This window comes from Notothenia rossii (genome assembly GCF_949606895.1).
Source record: "Notothenia rossii genome assembly, chromosome: 4".
NCBI lineage: Eukaryota > Metazoa > Chordata > Actinopteri > Perciformes > Nototheniidae > Notothenia > Notothenia rossii.
The window spans coordinates 53,466,003-53,482,403 of record NC_136902.1 but is presented as its reverse complement, the minus strand read 5'-3'; the positions used below and the strand labels follow the sequence as shown (position 1 = coordinate 53,482,403).

General features: G+C 41.8%; 3 protein-coding genes across 4 annotated transcripts in view; all 3 read left to right on the top strand.

Moving 5' to 3' along the window:
• ech1 (enoyl CoA hydratase 1, peroxisomal) overlaps positions 1 to 16,401 on the top strand; it is a 37,186-nt gene that overhangs the window by 13,946 nt on the left and 6,839 nt on the right. Inside the window, exons 3-5 of the mRNA XM_079673777.1 lie at positions 8,653 to 8,741; positions 9,011 to 9,135; positions 9,240 to 9,419. Coding sequence (XP_079529903.1) covers positions 8,653 to 8,741; positions 9,011 to 9,135; positions 9,240 to 9,419 — 394 coding nt within the window. The remainder of the gene's footprint in view (positions 1 to 8,652; positions 8,742 to 9,010; positions 9,136 to 9,239; positions 9,420 to 16,401) is intronic.
• On the top strand, positions 3,516 to 7,840 carry LOC307036311 (uncharacterized protein). Its single transcript, XM_079676516.1, has 2 exons — positions 3,516 to 6,224; positions 6,271 to 7,840. The coding sequence occupies exon 2, from the start codon at positions 6,866 to 6,868 to the stop codon at positions 7,421 to 7,423; it is 558 nt and encodes a 185-aa protein (XP_079532642.1). The 5' UTR covers positions 3,516 to 6,224; positions 6,271 to 6,865; the 3' UTR covers positions 7,424 to 7,840.
• LOC307036310 (uncharacterized protein) lies at positions 9,429 to 15,180 on the top strand. 2 transcript variants are annotated; one of them, XM_079676515.1, is made up of 6 exons: positions 9,429 to 10,784; positions 11,824 to 11,869; positions 12,051 to 12,145; positions 13,030 to 13,140; positions 13,393 to 13,669; positions 14,515 to 15,180. In XM_079676515.1, exons 2-6 carry the CDS (start codon positions 11,831 to 11,833, stop codon positions 14,695 to 14,697), a joined length of 705 nt encoding a protein of 234 aa, XP_079532641.1. In that variant the 5' UTR covers positions 9,429 to 10,784; positions 11,824 to 11,830; the 3' UTR covers positions 14,698 to 15,180. The 2 variants fall into 2 exon arrangements, with proteins under 2 accessions (XP_079532641.1, XP_079532640.1); XM_079676514.1 differs by having other exon boundaries at positions 9,429 to 11,869.

Below are 16,401 nucleotides of genomic sequence, written 5' to 3'. Positions count from 1 at the left end.
ATTTTATACCTAAAAACATGGCGAAAATTGATATTTTAGGGCTGTTGACAGTATTTTCTGATTTATTTAGTGATAAAAAGAGATATAAAAAATCCCTTCTGTAAAAGCCTTCAATTCTAATATGACAACAAAATGAAACAAGAATTTTGAACCTGGCTTTATCCAATAAAAAAAATTCGTTTCCTGAAATGTGTTAAAATATGCGCATATTTAATGAGATTATGGCTAATTTGCATATTTAAACATGCTATTTCTGAAAACTTATAATACAAAAAACAATTGCCTTATTGTAAGTAATTAACTGGAGAAATTTCTAGCTGATATCTTTAAGTTAAAAAAATTATCCTATTCACCTGTAGTGTCTTGCCTTAAATGTGCAAAAACGTTTATTTATCTATAAAAACTGCCCTGTCTTTATTCATGAAAATGAATTCAGATTTAGTCTATTTATGATGCTTTCAGCTCAAAAATCATGTCATGCAGCTCCCCCCTATATGAAAGTTCATAAGACACTTTTCATTTAAAAAGGTATCGATATCGGTATCGGCGATACTGTCCCTGAAATACTTGGTATCGGATCGAATCCAGATTTTGTGGTATCGCCCACCCCTACTGACCAGGCAGAGTCCCTGTAGAAGCTAGCAGCAGCAGTCACTTCACAGAGCCATCCCTCAATGTGACCACGCCCTAATTTATGCAAAAACTTTAAGACCTAATATAAATAAAATGGTCGTGTTAGAAACAATTCACTCACAGATCCATAATCATGAAGGTGGAATCTAACTATATCGATAATAAAATGTATGGAGCCAGGGGTAGAAACATGTTTTTTTCTGCTGTAAAATTGGGCATTTTAACATGGGGGTCTATGGAAATTGCTCCTTTCTGCAGCCATCGCCTATCGGCCAATATACAGTGGGGGGGAAAAGTATTTAGTCAGCCACCAATTGTGCAAGTTCTCCCACTTAAAAAGATGAGAGAGGCCTGTAATTTTCATCCTAGGTATACCTCAACTATGAGAGACAAAATGAGAAAAAAAAATCCAGAAAATCACATTGTCTGATTTTTAAAGACTTTATTTGCATTTATGGTGTAAAATAAGTATTTGGTCAATAACAAAAGTTCATCTCAATACTCAGTACTGTTATATACCCTTTGTTGGCAATGACAGAGGTCAAATGTTTTCTGTAAGTCTTCACAATGTTTTCACACACTGTTGCTGGTATTTTGGCCCATTCCTCCATGCAGATCTCCTCTAGAGCAGTGATGTTTTGGGGCTGTCGCTGGGCAACACAGACTTTCAACTCCCTCCAAAGATTTTCTATGGGGTTGAGATCTGGAGACTGGCTAGGCCACTCCAGGACCTTGAAATGCTTCTTACAAAGTCACTCCTTTGTTGCCCGGACGGTGTGTTTGGGATCATTGTCATGCTGAAAGACCTAGCCAGGTTTCATCTTCAATGCCCTTGCTGATGGAAGGAGGTTGTCACTCAAAATCTCAAGATACATGGCCCCATTCATTATTTCCTTTACACGGACAAGGTCGTCCTGGTCCCTTTGCAGAAAAACCGCCACAAAGCATGATGTTTCCACCCCCATGTTTCACCGTAGGTATGATGCAACTCAGCATTTTTTCTCCTCCAAACACGTCTTGTTGAGTTTTTACCAAAAAGTTATATTTTGGTTTCATCTGACCATATGACATTCTCCCAATCCTCTTCTGGATCATCTAAATGCTCTCTAGCAAACTTCAGACGGGCCTGGACATGTACTGGCTTAAGCAGGGGGACACGTCTGGCACTGCAGGATTTGAGTCCCTGGCGGCGTAGTGTGTTACTGATGGTAGCCTTTGTTACTTTGGTCCCAGCTCTCTGCAGGTCATTGACTAGGTCCCCCCGTGTGGTTCTGGGATTTTTGCTCACCGTTCTTGTGATCATTTTGACCCCACGGGGTGAGATCTTGCATGGAGCCCCAGATCGAGGGAGATTATCAGTGGTCTTGTATGTCTTCCATTTTCTAATAATTGCTCCCACAGTTGATTTCTTCACACCAAGCTGCTTACCTATTGCAGATTCAGTCTTCCCAGCCTGGTACAGGTCTACAATTTTGTTTCTGGTGTCCTTTGACAGCTCTTTGGTCTTGGCCATATATGGAGTTTGGAGTGTTACTGTTTGAGGTTGTGGACAGGTGTCTTTTATACTGATAACGAGTTCCAACAGGTGCCATTAATACAGTTAAAAAGTGGAGGACAGAGGAGGCTCTTAAAGAAGAAGTTACAGGTCTGTGAGAGCCAGAAAGTTTGTTTGTAGGTGATCAAATACTTATTTTCCACCATAATTTGCAAATAAATTCTTTAAAAATCAGACAATGTGATTTTCTGGATTTTCTTTTTCTCATTTTGTCTCTCATAGTTGAGGAATACCTAGGATGAAAATTACAGGCCTCTCATCTTTTTAAGGGGGAGAACTTGCACAATTGGTGGCTGACTAAATACTTTTTTGCCCCACTGTATGAACTGCAGTGTGTGGCACTTCCGTATTGGCGCCCCGGCTCTTCCCCAGAGTTTGCCGCTTGGGAATAACGTGTACAATAAACAGTCAACCTAAATGTCGTAGTCCATAGTCCAATATATACAACAACTATCTCATTATAATGACTTACTATCTCATTATAATGACTTACTATCTCATTATTATGACTTACTTTCTTATTATTATGACTTAGCTATCTAATTATAATGACTTAGCTATCTCATTATAAGTTTGTAATTAGGCTCTGAGCACGAAGTGTGCGAAGACCTATTGTTATGCATAGAATTATTATTCTCCCGATTCTTTTTCTGGGGACTAAACCTGTTTTTGAGGGCTTTTCATGTAGCGACATTTGGCAAAGTTGGCAGGACGGGTGAACATTTTTAGATTCTGGAGTCGATGGGTTAAACATTTCAAACATGCTCGCTAGTGCCACCTGTGAAAATTCAGTTTTCGAAAAATGTACATAGTCGCAGCGCAAGTCTGATGGACCTGAAATTTTGCACACTTATCCGGGTGGAGCTGCTCTACATATTATCCTCTCGTATCCCTAAGCTCCGCCTACTTTGAATAAATAAAATAAAAAATTCAAATTGAAATTTTTTTATTATCATAATGTTAAAAACAGTGAAATATTAACTTCAATTTCTTGTTTTTCAACACTCAACTTAGTGTATCAGTGGAGGGTCAGACATATTACCGTAGGAAATGAGCATGATGTGTGGAAAAACGTGGCCGACGTCAATCGCAACGTATTAAAAAAATGGTGTGGCTTACACATAAATGCTCATAATTCATCCACAATTTATCCAAATATCACAGATTTCGGTGGATAGGTTCAGTCTGTCTTGGGGAATATATATATATATATATATATATATATATATATATATATATATATATATATATATATATATATATATATATATATATATATATATATATATATATATATATATATATATATATATATATATAACACAGGATGAGTATAAACTCAGATTTAAAGTGTCGCGACCAATGATGAATGTGGGCGTGTCCTATTCCGTTTTTTCTCAAAATCGAAGGGTTGAAAACACTTAGTCACATAACTTTTTGTTGAAATGAGTTACGGCATTTACACTTGGAACACACGTGATAGCCCACGACCTTTTCCAGACTGTACAAAAAAAATGTAAGTTTTTGCAAATACGGCTCAATAGTGCCCCCTATTGTGCGGTAGTCACATATAGTTTCTCCGAGCTACCCGAATATTGGCACAGACATTCCTCATGGAATTGCGGACATATTTCAAAATGGCTTCCATTAGCCCCTCCCCCCATAAAGTTGGCCATTTTGGAAAATGTCCGTTTTAAGTGCATTTTGGCAAACTCCTCCTAGGGAAAAGATCGGAAAAATTCCAGTCCAGGACAAGTTCAGCCCATATCCAATATCATGCTAAATTGTGAATAAAATAGTTGCTAGCTAAATCGGGGCGGACGTAAGCTAACAAAGAATATACAATTTTGGACGATTTACATGTCACAAAATTACGCCAAACTACTCGCATAAGGTTGTTCCAATAATCACGAGACGTTGTATACACATTGCTCTTATGATTGCGGACATCTTTCAAATTGCCTCCCATTTGGCCCGGCCCTCAGAAAATCGGCCATTTTGAAAACACACACACACACACCACACAATTACCGGTTTTTAGCTCGTAATATGTATTAAAAACCGGTAAATTCAAAACCTGCCGGTCAAAATGTCCGGTAATAATTAGGGATGCTCCGATCGATTGGCCGCCGGTCATTATCGGCCGATATTCACTCTTAATAGTTTGATCGGTGCTCTCTATAAAGGCCGATCAGGAGAGCTGGCCTGGAACTGGTCGATATGGACATAAACGCGAGTGAAGTATAACCAGACGCGAGAGAGAGATCAGAGATCTGATCAGCTGCTGAGTCTGACGGAGACACGCAGCTCTGCATAATCACCTGAAGCCTGTTTAGCAAGCTGCATGAGAAACTGACGGGCTATCAGGAGAGAGAGGGAGGGAGAGGGGAAAAGAGAGGATCCGTTTCTCCCGTGTTATTATTCAAAGTTAATGTAAACTTTTGAATAATGTACTTCATCTACTACAAGTAGTTTTTTGTTTGTGGAATCATTTATTGAAAAATGAATCTGAATTTTTCGATCTGTTACGATTATAAACTGAAGCAACATAAAAATGACTCCCATTAAAGGTGGGGTTGTTAATTTTGGAGAAACCTGCTCGAGTGCGCTAGAATTTGATAATACACAGCCGGAAAAAAGCTGCCACTTCCTTAAAGAGCCCTTCCTCCAAAACACACCTGAGCAATGAGGGCACGAGATAAGTCCGTGCACAGATGGAAGGCTGACAGGCAGGTAGGCCATATTCATTGCTATTGGGATATGAAGAGCATTCCATGGAATATTACAAAAAGTGTATCTCGAGCCGGTTTCTCAAACTTACCTACCCCACCTTTAACTAGTTTTAAACATCAGCATATCCGGTCATAATCCGGTAATTACCTGCTAACGGAAACTCTGCTACACAATTCTTATTATTATTATTGAAACATAAAATTAAAATAAATTCTGTCCGGACATTTGACCGGAGAGAAAAAATCCTAGCGGAAACCCTGTCACACACACACACACACGGACAACACACACACATACACACACTCAAACACACTCACACACTGCTGGCAATGATGTTGAGTGTTAGTCCAGCAGCTCCCTCTGCTGGCGGCACATGCAATTGCAACAGACACATATACACTCCATAACACACACATACAGCTCTTAAAGCATATAATATATATCAGGCTACAGCCCATGTATATGTTATGATGTGAAGCACTATTTGGTTTCATTAAAAATATCAACTGTTTATTTGTAGATATCTACTAAAGCATACAAATAAAGTGTGTCATGTAGGCCTGTTACTTATATTATTGAGTGATATATATTATACGCACTGTTCTGCTTTCTGCACTGGCCTCAGCAGCTGTTCTCACTGTAAATGTTGGCTCACAATTAAAGCAGTTGTATTAAAAACATACATAGCCTAATATCCAGAGGAGATGCGTTTATTGAGTAAACAAACGGTAAAGGGCAGAAAGTCTGCACAACCCACTGCACCACACGCCACAGTTACTGCTCCTCCAGACAGTGTCACGGTGCGTGAAACAAGCAGGACCCAAATGCAGATATAAACTGAACTTCCTTTATTTCAAGGCTATGAGATATATGTACAATGACAAAAACAGAACACTCACCGCAGAACTAGTCAGGGAACAAGACGAACCGACCAAGACAGACAGACGACCCATAACTTAAATACACACCAGACTCAATCACACAACAAGACACAGGTGAGGAGGGAGGAGAAAACACAGGGGCCCAGGTGAACATAATCAGACAATTAGACACACCAGGGAAACTAATGACAAGAGGAAAAACACAGGGGAAAGGACCAGACAATAACCCAAAGGAAAACATGACATGGAAAACAGCAAAAACACCCAAACCTACAAAACTATAAACGTGACATAACATGAGAATCGTGACATAACCCCCCCCTCAAGGGACGGATTCCAGACGTCCCAAAAAAACAAAAATCCAGCAGGGTGGGTGGAGGGGGTCTGGAGGACGGGTCTCGGGCAGACGGCCTGGGGGCAAGGTAGAGTTCAAAAAAGGGGAATTCGGGCGGACGGCCAGGGGGCAAGGCAGAGTTCAAAAAGGGGAATTCGGGCGGACGGCCCGGGGGCAAGGCAGAGTCCATGGAGGGAATCTCGGGCGGACGGCCCGGGGGCAAGGCAGAGTCCGAGGAGGGGTGAAGACCAGACAGCTCCGGAGGCCGGTCAGGAGCCGGTGTCGGCAAGATCCCCCATGGAAGAGGACACAGGACCGGCAGGACCCCCGGCAGGAGAGCAGTCGGCGGGACCTCCAACGGCACAGGACATGGGGTTGGCAGGACCCCCGGCAGAAGAGCAGTCTGCGGGACCTCCAACGGCTCAGGACATGGGGTTGGCAGGACCCCCGGCAGAAGAGCAGTCTGCGGGACCTCCAACGGCTCAGGACATGGGGTTGGCAGGACCCCCGGCAGAAGAGCAGTCTGCGGCACCTCCAACGGCTCAGGACATGGGGTTGGCAGGACCCCCGGCAGAAGAGTAGTCTGCGGGACCTCCAACGGGACCAGACATGGAGTTGGCAGGACCCCCGGCAGAAGACTAGTCTGCGGGACCTCCAACGTGACAAGACATTGAGTTGGCAGGACCCCCGGCAGAAGAGTAGTCTGCGGGACCTCCAACGTGACAAGACATGGAGTTGGCAGGACCCCCGGCAGAAGAGTGGTCTGCGGGACCTCCAACGGGACAAGACATGGAGTTGGCAGGACCCCCGGCAGAAAGGCAGTCTGCGGGACCTCCAACGACACTTCAGTGGGTTGGTTCGCCAACAGAACACGGGGAGCTGGCGTCGGACGGACAGCCAACAGGTCACGGGGAGCTGGCGTCGGACGGACAGCCAACCGGAGACGAGGTGCTGGAGTCGGCCGGTACGCTGACAGGACTCGGGGAGCTGGCGTCGGACGGACAGCCAACCGGAGACGAGGTGCTGGAGTCGGCCGGTACGCCGACAGGACTCGGGGAGCTGGCGTCGGACAGACAGCCAACCGGAGACGAGGTGCTGGAGTCGGCCGGTACGCCGACAGGACTCGAGGAGCTGGCGTCGGCCGATGAGTCAGCAAACATGGCCGGAAACATGGCTGTAAGGTCCGGTTCTGGAGCCGGAAACATGGCTGTAAGGTCCGGTTCTGGAGCCGGAAACATGGCTGTAAGGTACGGTTCTGGGGCCGGAACCATGGCTCTTGGGGCTTGAGCTGCCTCTTGGCCTTGCGACTCCTCCTCTTAGCAGCCGCCTGAATACTCCGTGGACCTCCATAAGCCAGACGAGTTCCAGAATATGACTCCTGGACAGGAGCAGGAACTGGGGCAGAAGCATGGGTTGACTGCAGACGGAAACCACCCAGGCGTATGGTGCCAGGTTGGGAATTGGGAGGCCGGGAGCTAGCATGCCTGGGGCTAACAGGCCGGGAATCACACACAGGGAGGATCTTTGAAATCCAGCCAGGTAAGAACTTCACCATACCTGGTTTCTCTCTAGCCATCTGGCGCGCCTCCGACAACACAGCCTCCCGCTGCTGAACTCCGGGTGCTCTCTTCCATCGATCCGAGCAGTTAGCCAAAAAAAAGGAAACATTTAATAATTCCGACTCGAACGGATCTGCTGGGCCCATTTTTCAGGTCGGTTCGTACTGTCACGGTGCGTGAAACAAGCAGGACCCAAATCCAGATATAAACTGAACTTCCTTTATTTCAAGGCTATGAGATATATGTACAATGACAAAAACAGAACACTCACCGCAGAACTAGTCAGGGAACAAGACGAACCGACCAAGACAGACAGACAACCCATAACTTAAATACACACCAGACTCAATCACAGAACAAGACACAGGTGAGGAGGGAGGAGAAAACACAGGGGCCCAGGTGAACATAATCAGACAATTAGACACAACAGGGAAACTAATGACAAGAGGAAAAACACAGGGGAAAGGACCAGACAATAACCCAAAGGAAAACATGACATGGAAAACAGCAAAAACACCCAAACCTACAAAACTATAAACGTGACATAACATGAGAATCGTGACAGACAGCCTCCGCAATAATCGATCCTCGACGAGCCTTTACAGAAATTTGTTTTCCTTCGAGGCGGCGCGCCCACATCCGTTTCCGGGTCGCTGCCGGAGGACCGAGGAGTCCGGGACGCCAACATTTGAGAAATTTACGGATGGCTCATTTCGGAGGACTCGCGGGCGTCTGCTTGACGCCGTGACGACCGGCGACCCTCCCCGACAGGCGCTCGGATGCGAAGGCCCGCCCACAACTGCGTGCACGTCTGTGACCGCAGTTTTAATTCTCTATGTGATTTAATATTTTTCTAATATTGAAAGGTAGACCACTGGAAGTCGTTATTGAAGCATGCACACAACAGTGTTTCTGTAGCGCTTAATAACTGATGGAGCCTTTGGCTTTCTCCTCCAGTGAGATGGTGGACTGCTTCAATGAGATCGCAGCGGACCCGGACTGCAGGGTGGTGCTCGTCTCAGGGGCTGGGAAGATCTTCACAGCTGGTGGGTGTCAGGGGGACAGATGTTCTTTAGGATACTGGCCGTTTCTAAATCGCAAGTAAAACTGCTGCAGAGCAACTATTTCAAGAATACTAAGTCATTGAGTGGCGCCAAAGGACTGTTTAAATGCATGTTAAATGCCCAGCATTCTGCCCCACTCTATGACGTAGTATACTTGAAATAGTTGTTCTGCAGCATGTGTACTCGCGATTGAGAAACGGCCACTGTCTTCACAGTAAGCCATATTTATTCTGTGCTGTGTGACCGTCCAGGAATCGACCTGATGGACATGGCCGGAGACGTCCTCCAACCAGAGGGGGACGACATGGCCAGAAGGTCGTGGAACATGAAAAAAATAATCACCAAGTACCAAGAGACGTTCAGCGTCATAGAGAAGGTCAGCAGAGAGGTTCTGTTCCTCACAATAAGAACCATACTGCTGACAGGTCAAGGGCAGCATTCAAGTGTTTCAGTCTGTTTTTCCTTTTTTTCTCATTGTAGTGTCCAAAGCCTGTTGTGGTGGCCATTCACGGAGCGTGTGTGGGGGGAGGTAGGTCCTCATCATCATCATCATCATCATCATCATTACATCACTATTATTATTGTGCAGCTATAAATTCAGATCATAGACCAATTGCAACTCCACTTTACCATAAAATGAACACACAAAGCCTACCTTTATGATTTTGATAGTATTTTATGTTACATTGTTTAACTATACTATATATTGTGCTATATTTTTTACTACCTTTCACCTTCTTCTATATATTAAATCGGATATTCTATAGTTACTGATATAACATCTCTGTATTAACACAAACAGCAAGTAACATTAATAAACATTATTTTATAAATATCCCATACATCTGTTGTACTGTACATACACAATGACTCTTCTGATATGAATCACACCTGTCTCTTTACCTTTTTGTCTCCAATGTTCTTGTATAGTTTATGCTTTATATTTTTACTTAAAGGGGACCTATCATGCAAAATGCACCTTTGTACGTCCTTTGTACATGAATATGTGTCCCCGGTGTGTCAGGGAACTCACCAATACCTCATTCACACCAACGCAACTCCGGTTCAAGCTCCGTGCTAGAGCTTTTCAGGTTCAGAACCAGTTCTTCGGTTTAGCTCCGGTGCTTTTCACACAGCCCAAAGTCCGACTGGTGCTGCGTCATTGCGTCATCGTTTGCGTCATGATGTAACCGTTTGCTTGCCTGCTTCATAAAGCCAAACCGCGCGGAAACCCCTCACAGCTGACACCGACAACAACAACAATGGCCGATTGTGCTCCAGCTTCCTCTGTACCTCTTCGAAAGACCACATTCCCAGTAGGTAGCTTCTCTCTTCAGTGGACCACTGCTGCGTGTTAAGTTTCTCCATCGTTGTGTACAAACTGGATAACACACCGGCTTTTTGTTGTTGTTCAGGAGTTGATCCCCCCCCTTCCCCTGCCCCCGCCTCGACGTAAGCGTGACGTATATGGAATCAAATTAGGGTCAATAATATTCACAAATTATTTCACAGTCTGCAGTTGTATATCACCTGTTGTGCGCATGTGAAAACATTTTGTGCATGTGTAAAAACGTTTTGTGCACACAGATATAATTTGCTCGTGTAAAAACATTTTGCAGCTGTAGAAATATTTTGTGCGTGTGTGAAAAGTTTTTGCAGATATAATTTGCACGTGTAAAAAAGTTTTGCAGGTGTAGAAATATTTTGTGCAAGGATATTTACAACAGTGAGGTTTCACAAAGTCTGAGATACGGACACACACATTTCCTATCTGTGTGTGCGAACCTGAAGTTACAAGCTACAAGCTGCTATTTACGAGTATGAATTTTGACCCTGTTTTTACGCCTGAGTATGCTAGCCCATCAGCACGTTGCCCACTGACTAGCCAATCAGCACGTAGCCCACTGACCATCCAATCATAGGACATAAGGTTCTAACGCGTTCGTTTTGCTGACCTGCGCCACTTGGAGCGTGCTTGCGGGAGTCAACATGGAGGAGCCCGAGGCGAACTCTTGTGGGACACAGGTGGGTTAATTACATGCTACCACGGAACATGCCACTACAGTTTTAATTAACTAACGTTACATCGTAATTAACTAAATATATCAAGACAGCTGTGCGTGCATCCCTGAGTTACTTACATTTTATATTTAACGCTAGCTAGTTGATGTGGTCTTTGCTATTGTCTTAGCTAGCTACAGTCTGTTGGCTAAATTAACGTTTGTTGTTGTTGTGCCGTTTGAATGAGTAACGTTAATGTTAAAGAAATTAATGCAACACTTTTGTCGGGTGCTTCCTGACATAATGCCCCGGGCATTTAATATGGAGAGGAAGGTAACGTAACGTTAGTAAGCCAAAGGTCGAAAAGGTTCAGTTTCCAATCCGACTTGTGTTCACGTCAGCTGGAAAATAAAGCAAGTGAACCGAAAAGGAACGGTAAAGTGGGCTAACCATACGATCTTCATAATCAATAATAAATAACTGTATGGCCTACTCAACACAAATGCTCCTTACAACCCGCTGCAATAGACGATGAGCGATTCATGTTTTCTTAAAAATCAATCAATCATATACTCTACAGTATATGATTGATTTATGTATTAATTATTTTATTTGTTTAAATATAATTCTATATTTTTTTCATATACTCTACAGTCCATGCATTATACTTTTTTGCATGAAAAGGGCAGAACTTCAAAAGCTTTAACCTGAAACACATGCCTCACTACTCGAGTTCAGGCCAAAATTAGCCTTACTTCATTCATTTAAAAGACCAATCAGCAATATTTAGGACACAAATAACATATTTATAACAATAAATGCTCTTCCTCAGCTATGTTTTATATAATGTAAACACAAGCAGTATTGTAGCCAAAGATAAACATTTCACTATACATTGTGCGGGTCATCTTATGTAGGCGCCGACCACATCATGTTATTCAGCACAACACCACAAAAAGTGGTCTGGCGATGGACACGAAGATTATTTCAATCATCAAAGGACTTGGTGGGACAAGATGTGGTGTGGATACATCAAGCAATTAATACCTTTTTTATTTTGCAGATATGGTATGGTAATATTTGGTGGAATTGATGGATTTTCAAGAAAGGTTAGTGCTTCCTGGAGTTTATTTTACAATTGACCAAAAGTGAATTGATATTAAATGCCATTTTTTAAAGTGAATTATCACGCACATACAGTATGGGGTCAGTATTTAATTCATTAATAGGTTATTTGAGTACTGTGTTTCTGTGGTGCTTACTTTTTCCTTTCTATAAATGCTCTCATAGATCATGTACCTACAAGTAGCCAATAACAACAAGGCGGCTTCAACAGCTCTGCAGTTCTTCCTTGAGGCTGTGGACAAACACGGATTTCCATCCAGGTAATAGGCTATTTCTTGTTTTGTGTGTGTTTTTTTTTACATTGGATTATTGGAAATACTGAATATGAAGAAAAATGTCAGGTGCACTTGATACAGTTAAAAGAACACTGATTTGTATCAGTCTAGGCCATTTTATAAAAATAAGGTAGACTTTTGTCACGGCAGCCGTATTGACATGAACTAGCAGGTAAATACAGGTTAAATTAATTAAGTTGATTAAGGTTCCATTCTATTTAGTGCAGTAGAGCCTTTCCAGTGAGCCAACATACACAATAGCAGCACCCTGACTGTTTGATCTGAATGGAACAGAACATGAATTAGTATCACTGGTAACACCTGTGTTTACCCTACTATTTTATGTCAAAATGGCTGCTTTTCAAAAAGGTCTATAGGCCTACATGATCAACAGATTTTTCACTAAGTTTTACAAGAAAAGTTGTAAATTGATAGTTGGGGATATAGTGCCTATTAAGCAAAGGCCCAGGAAGCCCTAGCACCCCCTATATGTCATTTCTGAAACAACACTTTACCAGTGATGACACTTATGGGGATGGCCTTAGAATGAGATTGGATTATTCATTCCTTGTTTATATTACTTTACATGACCTCATGACATATTCCCAATATTATGTGTAGGTCTTTCCAGTGATGTGCCCAAAAAGAATGTTTCAGTCTCATACTAAAACCTCTTGTTTCTGTGGTAACAAAATCTTTAAAACTGCTGGTTCCCTGGGGGATTAGCCAGTAGCCAATAGTGAAGCTTGTTAAATGGCTATAGCTGTACTTAGAAAACTGGAGATACAGCCAGCTCTAAGAGTACAGAGATTCAAATTTCACATTGTCAAATTACTTAACATGGTATCTGTATGGTTGTACATGTCAAGGGTCAGAGGAGACCAAGGTGTGGAAAATGTGGACATTGCCAGACATATGTTTGACGTTCGTGGGTGCAGCAGGGGAAGCATCATCTCAGGGAAAAGTGTTCATAATCAAAGGTAATATCAGTGTATGGTTGTAGCTTCTGTCATAAAGCTTTCTTTGGTCAAAATATATTTTGCTAGTGTATCGCTTAATAGTGACGTGCTGCCATTAATTATGGTGCTAAAAGTTGTTGCTGAGATTAATGTACATATTAGTGTTATTAGGGATGGGGAAAAATCCATTGAGTTACTATTTGCATTTTTTGTTGGTGTGATAATTGTTTACGGACTGCATTTATTCATTTATTTTTGTCAACTGTCTTTCAGGATAGAGCGCCTGTGGCGTGACGTGTGGAATGTCGTGTCAAGTATTTATTACGATCTGCTCCACAGCCTAGAGGAGGATGGCCTGCTCGGCCCAGCAAATTGCACACACGATTTCTGTGCTCAGTATGTCTTTCTGCCCCGAATTCAGGAAGATCTTGACACATTCACAGATGGCTGGAATAACCATTCACTCCGAACAGAACGTAACCTCACTCCTAACCAGCTGTGGGAAATCGGGAAGAGTCAGAGCCCTGTCAGCCCTCCTGACAACTTCGAGGTAAAGGGGAAAAACTGTTTTGTAGTTCTGTGTTTTATTCACCATTGTGGAGGAAGCCAATGTTAGCACACCTTGCTTTCTTTTAGAAGTCATAACAATGTTAGTATTTGGTTATATGTTTATTTGACAAAATCCTTACACTGTTCTTAATATTATAATGAAAATGCAACACACGGGAACTGGAATTTAGCCTACCAGGACCACTGTGTTTCACTTTACCAGGCATCTTCCAATAGTACACAGCAATAACCATATGCATAATCAGGCTACAGCAGAATTACAATTTGTGTCAAAGCCAACAATGGGCTATGCAACACAATGTAACATTGAGTTTCAGTTGCATAGAATAGTTTTGTTGATATACAAAGACATAGGCCACAATCCGAAAAATGTAAAACTAATGAAAACAACTACTGTTGTAGTTGTTTTCATTTTATTTTTCTTTGAATTTGTAGGCCTCAAAAAGAATATTGCAGGAAAAAAAGATGCTGACTTCTTTCACTGGTAAATTAACACCTGAAAACTGCAATGAATATGCAGTGCAATAGTCTATTTAGTCTGTACAAGGATAACATTTAAACTAAATAAATGGCTTAATAAATTACAGTTCAGTAATGCATGTCAAGTGATTGAAATCTAGTTTAGTGTTCATGTCAAGATTGACAAAACAACAATTTAATCAGTGGGGTGGAAATAATTTAATAATAAATAATGGACTGTATTAGTAATTTAGAATTTGTATTTGTTGGGAGCCAAATGATTTCTAGAAAAGGTTCCTGACCACTGTTTTAGGGTGTCATCCCATGTAATTATTTTTAACAAACCCGATTACTTTTTTATTTCAGGGGATCCATTTTCCAGATGTGGAAATTGCAGACATGGATCAAATTGGAGTACAGGTTCCTGAACTGGAATCTCCCCTGGGCATCGAAGAACTGGAAGGACTGAATCAACTTTTTAATCCTACTGCTCCTTCATTGTGTTTTGGGGCAGACATCTATAGTGCTGTAGTTCACTACATACTGTAGAGGGTGTCCTTGAATCAAGTCAGGAAGCATAAGGCACAATGCATAATAACTTTCAGCAGTGGAAGAAGTATTCAGTAATTAGTTGCATATAAATCCTTTATATCCTGTTGGCTAGTTTAATCTCCATCAATGCATCATATTCTATAAGATCATCATGTGTTTGTATCTTTGTCTCTGTCCTGTGAAAACCACGTATCTCTACAAAGTCAGAAAAACAGCCTGTTTTGAGCTTTGTGACGACTACTTTTCAAGCTGATCCAAGATGCTTTTTAAAGAGTTTATTTAGCTGAAGAAGAATTTAAGTAACACTTCATCCTTCAGTTGATCACAAACATTCAACACCAACGCATCTGGAGATACGTGGTACTTTTGTGGGGGTGGTTGGGTAGAGGATGATGGAATATATATATATATATATATATATATAGGGCATGACTGTTATATTCTCATTTTGAAAAGGAAAATAAATGTATTTCAATTTTAGAGGCCTACTTTATTTGTAGTAACCTGAAATGTTACTGAATTAATGAATGGAAATTACTTTGTTAGCCGCAGAACATTTTAAGGTATATAATATAATAATTCAAATTTTGATTGTTGTGAAAAATGTAAAATGTGGGTAAATTGAAATGAGGCAAACATCCAAAGTCACTGGTCAATGGTTTATTTCTTAGAATCTTTGGATACAAGAGCTGTAGGATTCAAGTAAATACATCAGCAATAACAAGTACTGTAATAGACCATTTTCAAAATATTGACTCTATTAACAGAATGAATGATGCCATTGGTTACAACTACCTGAACCAGGTGCCAGAACTACATATGGCACAATCCAAACAGCCCTTCCAACAAAATGCAGTACAAAAAGAGTACCAGGCAAAGGTTATAGTATCTGTCACAAAATGTAATGTTCAAGTTCAATTTTGAGCTGACCACTGGAACAAATGAAGTAGTAATAATCTCAAAAGGTTTCGTTTCTGTGAGTCGATATTCTTAAAATGGAGATCTCTTTTCAGGTGAAAGAATACCAAAGACAAAATCCCTTTTTACACCAATGAACAAAAGCAGAAGCTCCATAACACTGAAATAATGTTTTTTTTGCAACAGAATCATACTGATGAGCAGTATCTAAACTAGACCAAAGCCTGTAACATAGGTTGCAATGCAGCTCTCCACATGCAAGTCCTCATAGTTTTGGAAGTGCCCAGGTACATACAATGTGCCAAAACATGTGGAAGACTTCAGGTACGCCCCCTTCACAACTCGGACCTTCAAGGTGTCTGTAGGGATTTCCCACCCTACCCAGAACTTTGTCAGCTGTTCGAGTTGGGATGGAGAGGCTGCATTCAAAGACAACAAGAGGTTGTGGAAATACATCAAATAAATGACATTTGCGTTTTTAAAGATGAGCTGTATTTTACTGCTTTTACCATGTTGTTTTATATATAGGTAAATGGAAATACTTTGTTGGGATAGTACTGAGCCCAAAAAAGGAGGGTGGCACAAAGTAGTATTAGCAAAGACCACATCAACTAGCTAGCGTTAAATATACAATTTAAGTAACTCCGGGATGCACGCACAGCTGTCTTGATATATTTAGTTAATTACGATGTAACGTTAGTTAATTAAAACTGTAGTGGCATGCTCCGTGGTAGCATGTAATTAACCCACCTGTGTCCCACAAGAGTTCGCCTCGGGCTCCTC

Excerpts from the sequence above, each read along its gene's own strand:
- LOC307036311 (XM_079676516.1), top strand. The coding sequence starts at position 6,866 with ATGGAGTTGGCAGGACCCCCGGCAGAAGAGTGGTCTGCGGGACCTCCA.
- LOC307036310 (XM_079676514.1), top strand. The coding sequence starts at position 11,777 with ATGTGGTGTGGATACATCAAGCAATTAATACCTTTTTTATTTTGCAGA. Across the intron at positions 11,870-12,050 it reads TTGATGGATTTTCAAGAAAG|ATCATGTACCTACAAGTAGC; the intron begins GTTAGTGCTTCC and ends ATGCTCTCATAG. Across the intron at positions 13,670-14,514 it reads GCCCTCCTGACAACTTCGAG|GGGATCCATTTTCCAGATGT; the intron begins GTAAAGGGGAAA and ends TTTTTATTTCAG.